Source organism: Cupressus sempervirens, chromosome 9 (assembly GCF_028749045.1).
Source record: "Cupressus sempervirens isolate cs-2001-9-10 chromosome 9, ASM2874904v1, whole genome shotgun sequence".
Taxonomy (NCBI): domain Eukaryota; kingdom Viridiplantae; phylum Streptophyta; class Pinopsida; order Cupressales; family Cupressaceae; genus Cupressus; species Cupressus sempervirens.
This window is the reverse complement of record NC_143126.1, coordinates 517,114,086-517,135,113: the sequence shown is the minus strand read 5'-3', so window position 1 is coordinate 517,135,113 and position 21,028 is coordinate 517,114,086. Positions and strand designations below refer to the sequence as shown.

The 21,028-nt window shown below is 37.3% G+C and overlaps 1 protein-coding gene across 1 annotated transcript in view; it reads left to right on the top strand.

Annotated features, from left to right (window-relative positions):
- The window catches only part of LOC149539630 (uncharacterized), a 69,193-nt gene extending 52,677 nt beyond the window's left edge, over positions 1 to 16,516 (top strand). The window contains exon 2 of the mRNA XM_089800860.1: positions 15,928 to 16,516. Within this exon, the coding sequence (XP_089656986.1) occupies positions 15,928 to 16,164 (237 nt within the window). The 3' untranslated portion in view covers positions 16,165 to 16,516. The remainder of the gene's footprint in view (positions 1 to 15,927) is intronic.
- Positions 16,517 to 21,028: the final 4,512 nt, after the last annotated feature.

Genomic DNA, 21,028 nt, shown 5'->3' with positions numbered 1-21,028 from the left:
GACCCAAATGGAGTGATGGACTAGGTAGATGAAAATGGCGTCAACAACCATGGGATTGTAATTCCTTTGTTTCTGGTAGAAAGGAGTTGCTCCTAGCTTTAGAGGAATGTGATGCTTGTAACTCCCTCATGAAAATTTTCAAATCTTCATATCCCATGTGAACACGTCTTGGTATCCCATGAGAAAATTTATCCCTTGCGCCCTCTCTTCTCCGGTGCAACACTTCTCGATATTGACAATTTTTGGGTAATGTTCGTCTCCCATATTTAGGCTATCATACTCCCCCATGGTCTTCTCTTGTTCGCTTCATTTCTCTGGATATATGCATCATGCCTATTAAAGAGCTTTTCAAGGGAGATCAAATGAGGTGGGACTTTGTTACCTTTGAGCTGAACAATTCCTTGTTCTAGGTCCTTGCTATCTGGGGAGAAATCACAACACACGTTCTCACTACCCTTGAAGTATTGCTTAGAAAACATCTCGACATTCTTCAAGAACATTTGCAATTTCTAATCATCCTCAAAAATTTGTTGTCTCAACATTGTCAGGCACATTGGGTCGAAACAATACCTCCACCTCGTACTTTTGGCTTTTAAAATCTGGGTATGGAAGTAGTGAGGTGAACATGGCTCTCATCTCTTGTGTTTTGGTCTCCAGGGACGAGTCGATGGAGAACACCTCAAATCTTCAATCTTGTCCCAAACACAACACCTGCTGTTTTTCAACTTGTGGTTCTCGACCGAGTATAAACCTTGGTCCTGTTTAACTATCAGTTTGGCATGTCCTTGACCTTTGAGAATCTTTACCTTTCTTTCCTTAGCAGCAGCCATATCCAATAGCAATGTTTCATACTTAGTAGTATTGTTCATGTTTTTTTGAATTCAAGCTTGTATGTGAAATGAGTCATCTCACTTTCCAAGGATACTAATACTACGCCAGCTCCAGAGTGACGGACGCACAACTGCCATCAAATTCTAGTGTCTAGATGCAAGGGTCACCTGCGAATTCTTCTCCATCGACCAGCTGAATCGCTAAAGAGCATGTAGTCCTGAACGTGAGTTCCTTGTATAAAATTTGAGCCTTGGGATCATCTGACTTCATCATGGTAAACTTTGCCTTCTTTGGATCGAGCTTGATCTTCTTGTTACCGACCAAGATGACAACATGCGACCAATCCAATTTAATTTTGCCTCCCATATCTCTACAAAAACTTTGACTCAATAACATGCCGTAATTGGCAAGGATGTCGGCTACTAGAATAATTAATTTCAACCTCTTAGCCCGGTGGGTTGCCAAAGCCACCTACTCATCTTTGATTTGTCCTACTAAGGGGACTTGTTATAAAGTAACAACAACCAAAGGTCTTGGTCAATGGGAGCCCAAGAGCATGGACTACTGATGTTGGCATCAAATTATTGGACACTCCCAAGTGAATAATGCAATTGCTTAGCTCATGTCCATTGATGAATAGCGACACATAGAAGGGCTCGGGTTTTTGCCTTGGGAGATAACCAGGAGGCATGACTCCTCTGCTTGGAAGAATTCCAACCGAGAGGGTTCCTCTTTAGATGGAGAATTTGTGCAAGCATTAACGTCATCATTACCATCCCTCTAGTACTCGACCAACTTCTGGAGCTCTGAAGGATTCAACCTCAAATTATCTAGTGGAGATATCGCCACTAGTTAATTTCAACCTCTTAGCTGGGTGGGCTGCCAAAGCCACCTACTCATCTTTGATTTGTCCTACTAAGGGGACTTGTTATAGAGTAACAACAACCAAAGGTCTTGGTCAATGGGAGCCCAAGAGCATGGACTATTGATGCGGGCATCAAATTATCAAACACTCCCAAGTGAATTATGCAGTTGCTTAGCTCATGTCCATTGATGAATAGCAACACATAGAAGGGCTTAGGTTTTTGCCCTGGGAGATAACCAGGAGGCATGACTCCTCTTCTTGGAAGAATTTCGATCGAGAGGATTCCTCTTTAGATGGAGAATTTGTGCAAGCTGTCATTACCATCCCTATAGTACTCAACTAACTTCTGGAGCTCTGAAGGATTCAACCTCAAATTATCTAGTGGAGATATCTCCACTAGTTAATTTCAACCTCTTAGCTAGGTGGGCTGCCAAAGACACCTACTCATCTTTGATTTGTCCTACTATGGGGACTTGTTATAAAATAACAACCAAAGGTATGGGAGCCCAAGAGCACGGACTATTGATGCGGGCATCAAATTATCAAACACTCCCAAGTGAATTATGCAATTGCTTAGCTCATGTCCACTGATGAATAGCGACACTTAGAAGGGCTTGGGTTTTTCCTTGGGAGGTAACTACGAGGCATGATTCCTCCTCTTGGAAGAATTCCGACCGAGAGGGCTCCTCTTTAGATGGAGAATTTGTGCAAGCATTAATGATGCTGTCATTACCATCCCTACAATACTCGACCAACTTTTGGAGCTTTGAAGGATTCAACCTCAAATTATCTAGTAGAGATATTTGTATGCAGGCATCTTTACAAAAATGGACAATGTCAAATGAGTTTGAGCTCTTACCCATTTGCATGACATGAGATGGTGAGGTGTTGGGACTGGTTGCCTGGTAGAGGTGCTTGCGTGCTTGTTGTTTTGAGGTTGAATTGGGGCAGCCAAAGTTCTATTCTTTTGGCTTTTGGTCAACATAGTCAACGACGTCCTGTCCAATGTTGCGAAGCAATCTCCTCTCTTTGAGTTTGGTTCATACTCCCAAGTAATAAGTTCCGGAGTCACCATTGGGAGTCTCATCTTCTTTGCCTTTGAGAGTTTCTCCTACCATTTTGTTAGAGATACTCATTTGCATGAACCTCACCATTTTTGGACAAGTTTCTCCATTGTGATCAATAGTGAGGTGGAAAACACACATGTTTCCCTTCTTGGCGGTGCTTCTATGGCCAACCTTTGTTGTACGGGAGGTAATTGCAACACCTTTCCTTCACTGTTCCTCCTTGGGATGTCTTGGTAGGGTTGTTGGAAGGAGGAGCTAGGTTTGGAGATTTGCCTCTTTAACGCAATCATTTCATTCAAGAGTTTTTGAAACATAGCTTCCGAGGAACTTGTGTTACCATTGCTTGCTCCAGTCTGCATTTTCCTTTCCATTTTCCTAGTGGAAATGAGGTCATCGTCCAACTTGACTACTGTGCTCTGGGCAACTGCTAAATCAGCCACATGAGTTTGCCTCAAATTAAAGCTCACATTCGGAGGCATGGCGCCAAGGAAAAAGGTCTTCAGATTATCAAGGGCGGCCTACTATTAGCTAGAATTTGATTAACAATCTTGTTGAACTTTGCTACGATTTTCTGCATGGTGATGGTAGACTCTTTCATGTGAGTGAGTTGTGATAGCAATGTGCATTCATCTTCGACACTCTTGAATCTGGCCTCAAAATGTCTTGTTATGTCAGCCCAATCGATGATGCATCCCACGGGAAAATGTTGAAACCAATCTACAATCCCATCTACCAATGTTTCCACAAGCAGGCAGACCGCCAAATCTTTGGGTTGAGGAGCCAGGACACTGCATGTAGTGAAAAATGATGCGATATTTTCTTTTGCTAAGATCTTGCCATCGCTTGCAAACTTCAGAAAAAATCCTTTCTAGACCCTCAGGGGAGGTCGTGTCCGGCTAAATTAGGGGACTAGTCACGACTCCCTATGGTATTGGTGTAGCCATCACTTTTGGTACTATGATAGGAATTGGTTGCAACTCTTGTAAGAGCAATTACAATGTGCAATGTTAGGGTATGACAGATTGAAGATGTTATGTTTTGTTGCTTCAGGGGTGAAGCTGGTCGACATTTACTCCAACAAATGGGGTTTATCATTGAGAAGTTGACCCTGCTCAAATCTTCGAGGATAGAATTTATCTCTCGTCTTTCTTTTCCACCTCGGCATGTGGGTTCCAGCAAAGGGAAATTAGCTTTCTTTAACTCTTCAAAAATAGAATCCATCTTATCTTGCCCTCTTGCACTCTTGGTGTACCATTTAGACACTAGATTGAAGAGATATCCTTGTTCTTGTTGTTTTTAACTGATCAATCTCTAGGTACTCGGCATTGAGCCTATCTCAACCTTTGCCTTTGGATAGTTCTCTCCATGTTCTCTGCTATGGTTTCTTCTTCTTCCAAGACCAAACTCACTCTCCTATAATCCTCTAGACTCCTCCTTCCTCTCCACGCAAAGGTGTTTAATTGGTCAATGATATCATCCCATTCATCTTGAAAACCTAGGTTTGATTGGAGTACTGGGATTATATTTTCATAAGGGAGTACCATGTCTCCTCATAATCTTAGTGACTAGTCAATATGTGATTATTTGTATCCCCAAAGGAGTGACCAAAAATCTATTGGTTAACAGATGGTCTTCCTTAGATATTTCCTTATGTTTCACTCTAATGCCCAAATTATAGCAAACAAATGCTTCCAATATTTGGAAAACCTCGGCTGCGCCATGTTAACTTCCATCTGAATTGTAAGGTACAACTCCCTTATAGTGTATGATTTGCAATGAATTTGTTTTGATTAATTAGCTGGGGTATGCTCTTGACTCAAGAGCAGAAGAGGCAACAACCAAACCTTCCATACCTATGAAAGGCTCATGCATGCAACTTAATTATATCCCACCCACAACTGTGAATGAGTTAGAGTTATGAAATTTCCTTTTCCAACCTTCACATACAACTATTATGCTCTAAGTCACAGGATTCGTGGAATATCATCCATGAGATTCGGATTTCAACAAATTTTTACTCTTTTCGAACTTCATCCGAATTTTATGATATTTAATATAATAGCATTTTATTTTAAACTAATATTGAGTTAATTAGTTAGATTATTTAGCAATGTTTAACTATTTTGACAATTTTGTGAATATATTACTAATATTTCAAAATACATAAATATATATAACTAAAATTTAATGTCGATTTTTTTTGCCGAACTTTTACCCTTTTCAAATTTCATTCGAATTGTGTGATCACGGACTCAAATTCAAATTCGAACCTTGTGACTTAGATTATGCTTCTACACACGATTCACATAACATGATCGATTGATTCCTAAATATGCAACAGGGCGATGAAAGAAAAGATAACTGAATCACAACAACACTCAAATTATTCATTAGTTTTCAGATTTAAAGAAAGCTTTAACTTTGCCCAAAATCTGATACCATTTTATTCAATTAGCGTTCCATTCATCACATGCAAAACATAATGATATCTAAACTAATGAACGTCAAATTTTGAAAAAAACCGTCAAGACTCACTCAGTTGTCTCAGCAATAGGGAGAGAATTTTCACCAAGAATTTGCCGATCCTTCTATTAGATTTCAAAATGATACATATAGGCCCTTTAACTTCTGACAGTTACAAAATTACATTTGTTGAGAAGCAGAAAGAGAGGAGGAAGGAGAGAGACTCATGTCGTTCTGGTAGAGCAATGTTTACAAAAGTCAAGAAACGGAAGTGGAAGCGTCAATGTTTCCTTAATTGGCCCCTTTTGCGTTTTCAATCAAATTTGAATTTAATGGCCAATGGTTAATGACTGGAAAATGACATCAGCACGTCCCATTGCTTCATTTCATATCTCGGAAAATCAGATTTCCCCTTTACTTTCCTTTTTCAACTTGGAGTAGCAGCTTTCTTACTTTTCTAGACCCTTAACTTTATGCGATAAGTTGGTGATCTCGTTTATTCACTACGAAATCTGAACTTGTGCTTTTAATGCATTCTAGACGAGGTGTTAACCTTGGAGTGCCTATTTTCCCATTATTCCGCAAGCTTTAGATTTCCTCACTTGTTCCTCCTTTACGGTTTCGTTCTCCAAGAAGCCGCTTTAGAGAATCTTTGGAGGCATATTCACTTTCCCCACACTTAACTTCCTACGGCGTTTGCATTATTTCTTACTCGCAAAAGCGTACCCACTTCGTTACTTTTCCGATGTGCAAAGTGCTCTTGGGCAATCTCCGTAAGAATATTCCCGCGCATCAACTTACTTCACATGACAAGTATGATTGTGCTCACTTGTGGTAGTGAAGCTGCTTTGCTACTTTTCCGATTGGGGACTAGGAAAGTTAGAAATCCCAAACCATGAATGATATAATTTAAACTTAAACTTTGTTTCTCATCGGGGGTGTCTCTAAGAGCTTACCCGTCCACCTAGACATATGAAGTACCCAATGTGGCTTGTGTGCATTGACTTTCAACTAAACCTGCACAATATGATCGGAAATGCAAGGATAGAAGGGAAAACCCGAAAACCTGATCGGAAACGACTTGACTCAAATTATGACCTAGACTTTGTATTTCATGACGCGAGCTTGAGACATTTGGTCTCGGGCTTAGCATGCTACCATATGCAAAAGGATGGACTAAAATGAGGGCAACATGAGTATAGCCTATTAAGAACCTCCTTATTTGCCTTGAAATCATTGCAGAATTGGAATGTCGGATTGGTGAAATAAGAAGCCCCATGGAGGGCTTGTGAAGTAGGAGGTGCCATCTACTATCGATAATCTCGCAAATGGGATGAAACTTACCCTCAACTCCCTTATAGATGTCTCTAATGACCTCCTTGGCCTTATCCATGCCCTTGTATATGAAGCCCATTGCAAGCTTCTCTCCATCAACAACTTCTAGAACTACCAAGGCTTAGATGAGCTACAAGTGCAAATATTTACTGAAGTGTGAATGAAATAAAGAAAATAGAAGAAAAATATGAATAATAATTAAAACATAATTTAGAGATAGAGTTAAACTTTACCTTCACAATCTTTGCACAAGGTACCCAAAATTCCAGCTCATAAAAAATGCTTTTCGTCACATCAATCCCTGTAGTAGTCATAGTATAGGATGAGGAAGCCCACTCCTCATCAACAAACATACACCTCAAATCTGCCTTGGACCAAATCAAGGATTGTAATGTGATGAAATTAATGGCCAGTTTAGTTATTCCAAAATAAGCCAGCTCCCTCAACAGAGTGTATTGCCTCATTATGTTGAGGAGTTATGTGGTGATTGTATACAAATTTGGAAATATTTTTTTGGTCATTTTTGCACGTGTTGATCCATGGAAGTTTGCCAAGATCCTCCAATTTTAAGGTCAAGGCAACAAGCGGTACATGGAGTCCAAAATACTGCGATGGAAGTCTACTAGCAGCAACGTATTTGGTTGCATTATCGGTCACCACTTGAATAACATTTTCCTCACCCACCTTAAGTAGCATTTCTTGTGTACATGTTCTAAAGCATCGATTGACGTCATGAACACGGTGCCACCTGTCACAGAATCAAAATCATTGATAATTTTTTTAATAAAGCAAAAAATAAAATTATTAATTACTAAATTAAATTCAATGCATTGAGGGAATTACAAAATAAACAAGAAAATTGAGAAATGTCTTATTTCTTCTATTAGTCCAACCATTGGTCATGCTTGTGCAACCATTCTTGCTCCATATCAAGTGCTGCTCCTCTATTGTGGCTTTTACATAAGCCACCTTTTGTGTCAATATTAAGCCTTTAACTCATCTTGCATAGCCCTTTTCACTCATCTTCATTAGGGGCTTTGTATTCTGCCCCACAATAGTTAGAACATCAATCATATTTCGAAAATAAGGAGACCTAACATATGTCATAGATAAATTAAATTAGATAAGTTTTGTAAATTAAAGATTTTAAATTTGGATTCAACATACATCTAAATACAAAAAATTCATGAGGCAAAGAATCAAACTCTATAAATTTTAAAACAATCAAACTAACAAGTACCCGGCTACATGGAATGGAATGGTGCAAATAGTACCAAAAGTCTCCAATTGCAAGTTTAGCTGTATCATGTCCCTCTTTGTTCCCACCCATGTTCTCAAGTGATTGTTGGGAACTAGGAGTAGTGTGGCAAAAAATACAAACCCATCCTAGATTTGCTAATTTCAGGACAAATAGATACACTCCCACACCTACTAGCTTTAGCACTAGGACAAAATTGAGGCATAGAAGAAGCCCCTCCAGTAGCTCCAATGAACGTCAACAACTCCCTTTACCTCTTTTTTGTTTTTTTTTGCTTCTCAAAAGTTTCTAATTGCACCTGGAGCTCACACACAATCTTAGGAAGGGTCTTATCACACGTCACAACATCATGGCTGGGAATGTGTGGAAGATGATACTTCAATCTATTAATAACTCCTTGAAAAGTTGTTTTGCAATAATGACATTTTGTCTTTTCTCTTTGTATTTCAATTTTGATATCATAATGTCTCCAACAAGGGTCTTTTTGGACTGGGGTTCTAGACATTGTGAAAAAAAATGGATTGAACTGCTCAAAGGTGCTGCAATAACACATAATTACAAATAAAATAATATTTCCGATTTCTCATTTATAATTGTTAAAGTAATTAATACAAAAGAATGTACAGTTTTTTCAAAAAAAATAATGTAGGGTTTTTTCCAAAGCAAAATCTAGGGTTTGTTCTTTCTTTGATGTAATAAATTATAAAGAAATAACAAAAAATAATATGTAGGGCTTGTTTCTTTGATGTAGTAAAATAAAATATGGACAAGAATTGAAATGTAAAACAACAATTCAATTTTTGGATAAAAAATACAAAAAATCAAAGAAGATCAAGCTTACCTCTTCGAGCAAACTCAAAATCAAATGCAAACTCTATTCAATCAATCATTGACACCTCTTAATAACTTAAATGTGAGAATGCAGCTGCACAAATGCAATTTAATGATGGATTTTTTGCTCTCTCCTTGCCAGGTGCATTACAATGCATGTTTATTTCTCCTTACAGTTCTCTCCTCTTCCTATTTCGCTAGTAAGATGAAATGAAATGACTTTTAGGGTTGTAAAAAAACATGACTGGAAAAATAAAAGTAAGTTTTGAGTTCCTTTTTAAAAAAATTCAATACTTTATCAGCTGCTAATAATGGCTGAGTCTGTCTAGACTCTATAAGGACTTGCCCAGAACTGCGAGTCCAGTGAGTCTTATCAAGACTCGGCCGAGTTTGAGTTTGTGTTCCCCGGATTCGCCAAAGATCACCCAGCTCACTCACAAGTCTGGGCAATTCCAGGTGAGCCTTAGATTTTTGCAACACTAGTTGATGATCACCTCCCAACATGCCGAAGTTCCAAATAAATAACGAACTAATACCTAAGTTGCCGGTTCGGGTTCGGTTCCAAGTTCGCGGTTCGAGAACCGGTTCGCTGGTTCGACAAAATTTTGGAAAGGGGTTTCGGTTTATTTGGGTTCGTTAGTACAAAAACATGTAAAATTTTTATATATATATATATATATATACTCATCTTTATGAAGCATGAGTTAAAATTAGAATGTAGCATAGCGGCATAAACACATTTAAACAACAAAAACTTTAAAACAGCATAAACAATAAGTTATAACATATCATGGTTATCATACCATCATATAGTAACATAGTTCAATTAACTTCAACATCAAAGATGAAAGATTCAAAACATTTAAAATATCAAGTTCAAGTATCATTGTTTCACGTTCAGTGTTTAACAGTAACTAATGGAATGAAAATCTATAAAATTCTGAATTTTTAGTTCTAATTTCTTCAATCTTCATCTTCTTCTTCATATTCATCTTCTTCTTCTTCATCATCTTCTTCTTCATCTCCTCTTTCTCCACCTCCGCTATTACTTGCACCAAGGCCAATGGGATCAGCAGCAGAATCAACAATAGTATTGACATCAAAGTCATCAAAATCATCAATTGTAAGTCCAACAGTGGAAGCATCCAAGTCCGCAATCTCTACATCTATATACCCCTTCTTTGTATTCTTGACTCTTGTGTGAAAGAAGGCGCAAGTTGTTATGCACAAATACCAGGTTCTCTGCTTTTTTTTTATTGCAACCTATTGCACTTCATCGAGTGGATGAAAGAATAGGTGCTTCAATTTCTTTCTAATGCTGAAGAACTAGCAACCTATAAAGACAGCATAGGGTAAGCAATTAAAAAAGAATTAATTCAATCTTATAAAAAAATTCTTTTGAAGATAAAGTGAGCTAATTTTTTAAAATTAAAACTTGTGATATAACTTTGATTGCAAGGGGCTGCAATGTTCAGAATTTTTGGCCATGGAGGTACCACCAAGCATGAGCATCCTTCTTGAAGTGATGACGAAAAGCATCATTACTTAGACCTCTAGCATTGACAAACTCAATGAACTCATCCATGATTACATCTCTTATATCATCATCAGGAAATATTCTTCTAAATGCTGCCTGGTACCCGTCAGACACTTCCATATCTCTATATGGTGGCAACCTTCCTGTTAGATCACAATATTGTGAGCTATACTATTTGGGGGTCAAGGCATAGGCAAGAAAATGTAATGGAGTGGTCATTTTGTTCCATCTTTCATCAATAATTTTTTGCACTTGTTTGAAAAAGGTCTCTTGTGGATCTTGCTCCTCCTCATTTATAACTTGCCTGATCTTCTCAATCATTGAGTCTATGCCATCATAGATCTCTCCAAGACAAGGCCTATCCATGTCAATGTACCTAAGCATGCTCATAATGGGCTCGGTGATCTTAAGGAGATATTCCACACGTTCCCACCATGACTCAGCCAATAACCTCTCCTTTATTTTGTTTGCCCTTTTAGTGTTCTTTTGCTTCCATACACCCCAATTGTTGCTGATTACCATACCTTGAAGTGCATCTTTCACTTGCACAAGTCGTCTTAAGACGATTATATGTGATGCAAAATGGGTCTCAGCAACCTGTGACATAAATTAGAGCAAAAACCAACAACTCTTGGATACATATTTTAGAAAACTAAGAAAAGTATACACATTGCCAATTGCACAAGTAAAATATGAAAAATCAGAAATTGTCAAATATTAAAAATTAAATTACTAACTTGAGTTCAAGTTCATTTACCTTCAATAGCTCCAATTTTGAGTAGTTCTTGAAAAGAGATTGAGTCATGTGGTGGTTTGTGACAAACATTTGTATGTCCTCAGCCTCTTCATACACTGTTTTGATCCACTCAATTTGGTTCCCAATATTTTGTAGCATAAGATTGAGTGAATGGATTGCACAAGGTGTCCAAAAGATATGTTGATATCGTGATTCAACCAACAAACCTGCTGCTCTACAATTCTTTGCATTGTCCATTATGACTTGGACAACGTTTCTTGCACTCACTTGTTCAATGGCCTCAATTAGGATATCAGCAATAAATGGCCCATCTTTTACTTTGCCCTCACAATTCACCGCTTTCAGAAACATTGCCCCTTTAAGGGATACCGCAAGGACATTGATCAAGGGACGGTTCCTAGAATCCTTCCAGCCATCTAAAACAATTGTCACCCCTGTCTCAACCCACGAGTCCCTTGTGGGCTTCAATTGATTTTCAACTCGTTGGACCTCATCATCCAACAAGGTGGTGCGCACTTTCTCATACCCGGGGCCACAATACCCTTTTGGAGTTTCATTGGCACCCCTCAACATGTCCTTCCAAAATGGAGAGCGGACAACATTAAAAGACAACCCATTTGCATACAGGCATCTTCCCACCTTAATGTTAACAACTTCTCGGGCCTTATTTTGAAAGAAAGTTTCTAGTGGCTCCTTTCTTTTGTGTACAATGGGGATAGATTTAGTGTTAGTGTCCATTTTAGTACTGAAGAAGGGGTGGTCTTGTACTATAACATCTGAGGGGGGCTGCATTCCCTTTGCTTTTTTACTTTTATTGCTACTAGTACTGAGTTCTATTTCCCTGTGTCCTCTCTCTTCTATTGCCTCATGCTCTTCAATATATTTTAAGATAGTGTGATTTGGTAGAGGGACACCATTTTTGCCAGGGCATTTCTTGACTCATCTTCTAGTATAACCACATAAATGACCTACCCCACGATAATAAGAACTATTTCTTTCTACACCACATCTTTGACATCTCCAACGGAATGCACCACCTCCTAGAATGGGTTCTATAATGTTTACATACTTCCATAGAGGAGAATCAGAGTTGGGTTCCATTCTTTGTTCGGTGTTGCCTATTGATGAAGAGGTAGATGACATTCCTTTCGAACCTTTTCCTATGGCAAGAAATTAGATACATGTTCATAATCTATATGCAAGAAAATGACAAATTTTGGAATAATGGAAAAGATTCAAGAACATATGAAGATTGAAAGAGAAATGAAAAAATGGAAATTCAAAAACTAGAACAAAAACAATAGCAAATGGAATAAGATCTTACCTTTTGGTCTTTTTCCAGCCATTGCAAGTTTGCAAATGGGTATGAATGATGCAGAAACACTTGAAGAACACCAACAAATCAATCTTCAAACTCCTCCTTGCACAACGGGATGCTTGCTCAAAAACTTATGTGCTCTCCTTCAAGGCAAAATAACTTATTTAGAAACATCAAAAGACAATGAGAGGGCAAAAAACCAATTAATAACACCTTTTTAGGTTACATGGATGCCAAAAAATTATCAAAAAATGCAAATAAATCAGTCAAACTGATGTCTGTAGCCGCGGGTTCGACCTTGGTTCAATTTTTTTTATGTGTTTCACCCGGGTTCGAACCTTGGTTCAAACCAGATCGAACCAGGCCTGCAAAAAAGAACGCTGGACGAACCAAGTTCGAACCGGACCCGAACTTGGAACCGTTTCGAACCAGTTCATGGTCTGGAGGGGGGGGAGGTACCCGTGCAACTTAGACTAATACAAAAGCAAAAAAAATATAATTTTAGCTCATAACATGTCTACAATGGGGATTTGGTGTCCGATGCCAAGAAGCTTCCAGTTAAGAACGAAGGCTAGAAAGATTAGGCAGCCTTATAAAGACTAGAGCAGACAAATTCTCAGGAAGGTAGGGGTCAGATACCATTCAAATATTTTGTTTCTGTTCCTGTATCTCATCTATGTAACTATATGCTACCCACTTCTCCAGTTGCTTCTGGTACTTTTTGAAGCTGATTGATGCGAGATTTGGGATAAAATTTCATCTGTTGTCCATAGGGATAAGTATATGGTATTGGATGATGGGTGAAATGGTTCACGAAACATCCAAGTAATGGATTTGGATATGAGCATGAGGTTTTATTTGGAAAGCTATAAAAGTATTCATTACTCTGACTTGATACAAAAGTAATATGCCTCCCGGACAGTAGTCAGCTAATAACTGTCTTTTTATTGTGAACGAATATAGTGCCTTACTTGAGCATCATTTAAGAACTAACATTAGACTAGTCTGAGATTCTTTGGGAGGAATCTCAATTGAATTTGCATTTTGAATGTCATGATACATCACCAACAAATACAGATTTATATGTCACTCCTGTGATGTCTGCTCAAAATGAAAATATCAAAAATTGTGATCAATTATGTCATCGGCATATTACACGCTAGACAAACCACAATTTAGTTTCAGTTGTGTTGCTCTGTGGTTTTTACTGAAAATAAAGATTAAGCTTATCAGAGTTCTTTGGAAAAGAGACAGGAAAAGGGTCTATATGGGCCCTAGCTGAAAATCAAATCTTCCAACTGTACAAAACACAGGTTAAGAAGTTCAACAAACAAAATGGCACGCAGGTCAGCAGAATACAACATTGACAAAACAAAAGACACAACAAAGCACCCCACCACCTACGCAAACTTTGGACAGAAGAGGGATGGATCCCCAAATAAGCAACACCCCACCTGCCTATCCCACCGTGCTGATTGTTACCACAACCGTCCACACCACCTGACAGCCACTCAAGGGACTGTCCACGTCCTTCGCAGCTGCAAAGCCCTCTGGTGCTTTGCTTAACTCAAGGAATTAGAGGCCATGAATTATCCCCTTGCTGCAAAGTTTTGACATAGAAACCATACTTCCATGCAGACACAGTGAACACATTTGCCTCCTTCAGGTGGCCTGTGGTAACGAGTGACCAACGGATTCTCCAGTCAATAGATTCTTGACAATCATTGTTAACTTGAATCAAGAGGCTGTCAGTTCCTGCAATTCCTTATTCAATGCATGGATTTCCTTGCTCAACAGATGCACATGCCCCACAAAAGTATGAGTTAAAAGACTACTAGATGCCTAAGGAGATACCCTTCAACACCTTCCATTGGCACTATCACACTAAAGAGTTTTGGCAGAAACACACACACACTAGTCATCCTCTCACCTCAATTGATGGGACTGCCCCCACAAGTTTTGCAAGGAACTCCTCGGAGAGAGTCTTTAGATTGAAGAATCCCAGACTTGTCAACTGCTAAATGCCCTGGCACTCTCTGCCCAATTTAACGAGGCATTATCAAGGCGATGAAAGAGGTTACACAACCTGCGGATGGAAACCAACCCACTGACATTGAGCAATTCCAGAACTGCCAACCCCTAAAAGCCCTAGCACTGTCTTCACCAGATTCATTGAGGCATTTTCAAGACACATGCAAATGGAAACCACCCCTCTGAGATAAGAGTTCAATGTCTTTCAAAAACAATGCCTGCCAACCATCATCTACAGCAAACCATCAACACCACAAAAGTAGAGGCTCCACCTTGACACAGCACACTATCAAACTAGCAATTCTCTAGAATTGATAGAGAAATGAAGAGCAGTGGAATGCTGAGACTGCCAAAGCTTCACCATAGAAGAACCACAAATATTGCAGCAAGCCCCCACAAGACAAGTTTTCAAAGCATGCAAAGAGAATTGCACAAATAAGCCTGACAGGGAAATATGTTATCAATATGACCTCACAGTCATGAACTATTAAGCAACCATCAACAAAGTGAATTGATATATGGGGAAGGGCAAACAAACATAACATGGGTTGTAAATAAATGCCCTCAACAAACCCCCCATGGTCAAAAAACTTGTTCCAATCAGGCCATGGGAGTCAAAAGTTGGAATGATATTTATCGACTCCCATTCAAGCTCCATCCAATCACTTCAGAGAAAAGGCCCCCAATCGAAGTCCATGTTGGCTAAAAAATCAGCACTGAGTTCAACTCTCAATAACATCGAGTAAAGAAGTCATCATATTATTTTTCTCACAGTCCCAACCTCTTGGATGAAGGGATGGAATTTTCATTTAAGAAAAGTAGATTTTCAAAGCTGTTGGATAAAATTTAAGTGAATTTCCTTACACTATAAGATGCTTGCAAGTGGTGAAGCTAAAACTATTCCAGCGACTGCTGCTTACTGTTTGGCCTCAGTATTAGATGGACGTCCAAGGAAAAGAGAGAGCCACCTTTGACAAAACAGCTCAATTAATCCCTTGTGACCATGCCAGCCAGACCTTGATTCTTACCAGAACAATATCGAAATTAAGCTTGAGGAACCCACTATGGGTTTCGCTCCAATAATTGTATGAAATTTGAATGAACCACCTGTTTATCTGTTACTCCATTTACAGGGGAAAGGGAAAAATAAAATAAATGTCCTTATGTTTAGAATCTTGAAATTGTTCTTGAACTGTAAAAGAACAGTTAATTGGGAAATTCAAAAGAGGTGCTCAACATGGCTTCAATGAATATATACAAGAATGCTTAATAAAAAAAATCTAGACCCACACATAAATTGACAGAGCATGGACGAACAGGTACCTAAAGACTCGATTCATTACTCTTCATTACCTTTAAAACAGAAGCAGCATCTACACTACGAATTTGAAGAATGTCTTTTAGATATCATTAGAAGTTTAGTTGGGGTGAAGGGAAGCCAGTGATACTATCCTTAGGGTTTGGATATTTATTAAATTGGCTTCAAAGAATTCTTTTAGACTCTGATTGCTGGATCAAGCTTTTGAGGCACATATTTTGGTTACTAGAATGTATGAATGAAAATGGTAGGTGATAAATTTGACAGTATTTTATTTGGTCAGTTAAGTAGAGCTGAAATTAATTGTTTTGTGCAGATTGTAGATGATGTTGAAAGGGAAGTTTTGGACATGTCTGAAGCTCCTAGTGGAGATTCTTTAACAACAGAAGAAAAAACTTCATCAGAGAATTCTAATAAGCATGGCAATCAAGTGGAGAGTAGGGGCGTTTCGGCATCTATGACTTCAGCAACTATTTCACCATCTCCTTATTCTTCATTCTCAGAGAGTGTGAACCCCTTAACCAGGATATTACCTCTCAAGTCCAGAATGTAAGGAGCGATGAGAATCCGTCATACTGCGTTTCTCTAGTGTTCTAGCAGGAGAGTGCTGACAATGAATTAGATCCCATTATTATAGAAGGGATTGGCAGTAATTCATCAATCATGGAGTTAAATCCCACAGTTGATGAAATAAAAGTTTTTTTATCAGAGGCTCTTACAAGACCAGTTTAAGTTGTAAATAAGTTGTAGACTACTGATATTGTATGGCGAGGAGACACGGGAATAAAATGCAGAGTCGTACATCAGCAGAGGTACAAAATGAAATCACAATAAGAGGTACAAAACTGAAATTACAGTGTTTATATAAATTTAATATGATACGTAATTCAAAACCCAAAAGGAAATCACTGTTTGTGACACAATTTATACATTACAAGTCGAGTTAAACTAGTTAAATCAATTAATTCACAATAAGAGGTATAAAATTGCATTTACATAATTTAAACTTTAAATAAATTGAATGTGATACTTAATTCGAAACCCAAATGGAAATCATTGTTTATGACACAATTACTAGAGTGAAAATGCGAGAGGGTTGAAACAAATTTGAAACATAGGTGGCTTTCTTAGTAAATGATATTAGCATTGAAGCAATAGTTACACTAGCACTTGTACCCCGGAGGTTCAAGAGTTACACCGATTCATGATGCCACAATCTTGATTCTAATCTTATAATTAAATGCATTATTAATTTACAACTTACAAACTTAAGTAAATAATTTATTTTCATAAATTTACATTATTTATAGGCAATAGCCTTAACAAAGACAAAAGAACATTCCAAGAACATTTCTATTTATCCATAGTGAAGACAGAATAATAGAAACTCAGTATGCTTTATTTAACACAATAATACATACAAAAGTGAATCAATAAACAACACTAATAACCTTGTTAATTACAAACCATGAAAATCTAAAAACATTAATCTATCGCTCCTAATAATACAAACACTAACAAAAAGCCCCATAAGGGATCTCTCTTCCACATAAACAATCTTAAACAAAGGCTTTTATTTATTTATTTATGGAGAGATATTCATCCTTCCTAGTTCAGAGCCAAGGACTTGGAGGTATTTATTGTGCAAAAGTCACTTGAGACATTTGACAAACCAATTAATGAGCTTGAGGGGCTCTATAATTAATGGTTTATCAGGGATAATAGTTTTTGAAGGTTTTACAAAAGGGATAGCAAGCTAAATGTGGGTAGCCATGGAGGAAACTCAATGGTTAAATGTGCTTGAGTTGAAGTAGTACTAGGATGAGTGACCTCCCAAAAAGGGTAATGCTTCACCTCTACGAGCATCACTCAGATGCAATAAGTGCTAAGTGAACCATAAATTATTAATTTTGACTTATAAACTACCCAAATAAATTATGATAACAATAACATAAAATATTAGTCTTTATGGTAGTCGTTTAAATTATGTTATTTGCATTAGAAGTATGAACTTCTTGAATATTGTTATTATTATTTATTGTGATGATAAATTGGTTGTTCATGAACCTAGTATAATGCCAAAAAGAAAACCACGGAAATTAGTAACTTCACAAATGCCATAGATGAATCCTATAATTCGAAAATTGTTAACTTGACAAATGCCACAGACAAATCCTAGCATTCAATGCATGTTGCAATCTCCTTAACAACTAAATTAAGTATTAATTTCTATGATATAGCTTAAGACCTCAAATAGTCATATCAATTTCAAACAAAGCCTTTCCTTTTAGGAATGTTCATATAGATCAGCAATACAACAATCAGTGACAAATCTTTTCGTTCTCAAAGTCTCTAGATTTTAAAGATCAATCTTCTTGTTACCAACATAATTTGTGGTCACAAACATATTATTAATTGCTATTATCATGTTGTTAAGATCATTGGTCATAAACACTTACCCATCTTTGGAATGACTAGGTGTCTCCTGCAACAAGGGAGTATTGTAGTCGTGTCATTTTCATATTGTTGATTGTTAGGGCTTTTGATTTTGTACTACTACTATCAATCATATATATAGCCACATGTTAGCAGATTATACTACTATTAATCATATATATAGCCACATGTTAGCAGATTTTAAGAGATTTGCCTTGTTATCATGTTGTATGTAAGGGATTATCCATCAAAACTACTGAAAATAATTATTCTAACCACCATACTACCACTCTAAATGATGTTTTACATGATATATGAATGTTCCATCTTCATTTTTGCTTGCATACACATTGATTTGCAAAAATTATGACAATTTCCACCTACAATAGAGGTGTACGATCTATTGGAACTCAAGACAATTATTGTAATGCTAAAAAAGTAGTTTTATATTCTTTAGCTTAGAATGAAAATAGTATGGCGCAACAAAAAATATGGTGATAGGTTCATAAGATAACATAATTATTTTGGTAGCCGACTTATTGGGCTCACCTTTGTCCGTTGTTTTGGATGATCAAAAGGTATATATATATATATATATATATATATATATATATAGAGAGAGAGAGAGAGAGAGAGAGAGAGAGAGAGAGAGAGAGTGTGCGTGCGCGCGCGCGTGTGAAGATGTAAACTGAGATAGTAGAATGTGTTGTATGGTGTTTTAGATTCTATTGATCCCACTATCCACTATGAGGTTCTCTGGTTGTACATCAACACAGTTCTTGAATCTCATTGCATCATGTCCCTTTCTAATAATCCCCTTATCTGTCTTTGGGATTTTGTTTAAGGAATCAAAAATTGTTTTCTTTGGAATGATATAATATGAACCACCACATACTACAGTATTAGAAGGAGAGAAATGTTTAGATAGTTTTCCAATACTTCTGGAGCTAAACTTCAAAGATCTAGCTCAGCTAAAGAAAAGGGGCATAGTAGACAACTACATCACTGAGTTCCAAAGGCTGTCAATCCTAGTCACAAACATCTCTGAAAGACGTCGAATTGTGTTATTCATGGATGGGCTAAGGGATCCTTTGAGAGGTTGGATCAAAGGGTTCAACTCATGTACACTCAACGAAGCTATTAAGAAGGTGTGTGACATGGCCGCATCTTCCTCCAAAACTCATGTAGCTACACCAACATCATCCCCACAAGAAGACAAGGACAAGGAGATAGTTCAAAAGAAACCTCAGATTGACGAAGATTCTCGACAAGAACTTTGGATGAAAATGCTCTGTTTTACATGCAAAGAACCATGGGGACCTGATCATCATTGCCTTGGGAAGGGAAAGATTCATTACATTGAGGTGATGCCTGATGACGACGAAGGACACCAGAAAATGACTTCAATTTCATATGAGAAAATATAACTAAGCTTGAAGGAATCATTCCTCAAAAATTTCCCAATTCAATGAAATTCTACCTACTTCAAAATCAACCTTGGATTTAAGAAAAATATTCTGATGTATAACAAAACAAAAAGCCACAGAAGAACAACCCTTGAAACCTCCTTTAGGTTTCACTTATAAAATCAAATATACAAATAGAAAATAACAAAAGCTAGTAAAGACTCTCATGAAAACAAAATTCTAAAGCAACTGCAACAAAAGAGGACACAATCACACTCTTTCTATATTGGATTAGAAGCCAGTCTCTTTCCTCCCTCTCAATTTTTGTTTGAATTTCCTTTATTTAACCTTCATTCTACTAATCCTCTTTTCCCCTATAAACAAAAATAGGGCTCATTAGATTTGGCTGTTGTAAGAGAGGTTGCAAATTATCTTGGAACCCATCATGCATTTCACTTTACGATGTAGGTGTGTGTTTCACTCATGTCTTTCTCAAAGTATATCACTAGTAAAATACCTTGAAAAATATTGGTCTCCTACCACATTTCAGAGCTGCAAAACCTCTTGATTCTGAGTTAAAAGGTAAAAATTCTTTTATTTTATTTTCAAAAACCAAAAACTGCATAACTTCCAACTTTCTCTATAACATTAGTTCTAACCAACTGATTTTTTGCCTCTTCTAAAACTACTTAATTCAGGTAGGATGAGTCACAAACAATTGTTGACTTCAATGTCTCATCAAGTGTACCAAAATATTGTTCCTCCAACACTACATAAGAACTTTTTGGATCCTTAGCTTTCACAAATGTTTCCTTGAATTTATCAACATGTTCTTTGATTGCTTCCTTCTGACTGTTATCATTTCCATTTCCATTCCTTCTATTATTTCTATTGTTGTTCCTTCTGTAGATAGGATTCCTATTGAAGTTTCTTTTGTCCATTCTGCAACATCTTGCTGTGTGTCCAAAGTTATTATAAAACTGACATACAAGTGTATTCCTTTTCTAATTGGTTCCATTCTGACTTTTAGGTTCTTTGCAATTTCTTACAATATGTCCAGGGTTGTTACACTTTTAACACACAAACTATTTCTTTTCTCCATCAGATCTTTCTATATCATTAGATCTACTCTGTGATCTCCCTGTTTCATTACTTGCAGGGTTAGTATTCCTAAACATTCTACTATTTTCATTATTACCATCAAACTTAGGTTTATTACAATTTACTTCTTTATGTCCATAACCACAACAATTATAACAATAAAAATTAGTAATAGGTTCAAAAGACTTACTATGCAATCTCTTTCCATATGACCAACTTCATTGCATATGAAAAATCTACCTCTGAACTCATGTCTTACTTCCTCGAGTGGTTCATATTACTTAGGTTTATCAACTTACTCTGTTTTCTTAGGTTCTTCATGTTTTGCTGACAAATCAACTAATTAAATCTCTTTTGATACTTTAGTAGTTGTGCTTGATTCAACTTTATTTAGATCATATTATTTAGGGGATTCAACAAATGAATTTGGCTCTCTTCTGATTTCAACTTTCTTGGCTTATTTCTCACCAATAA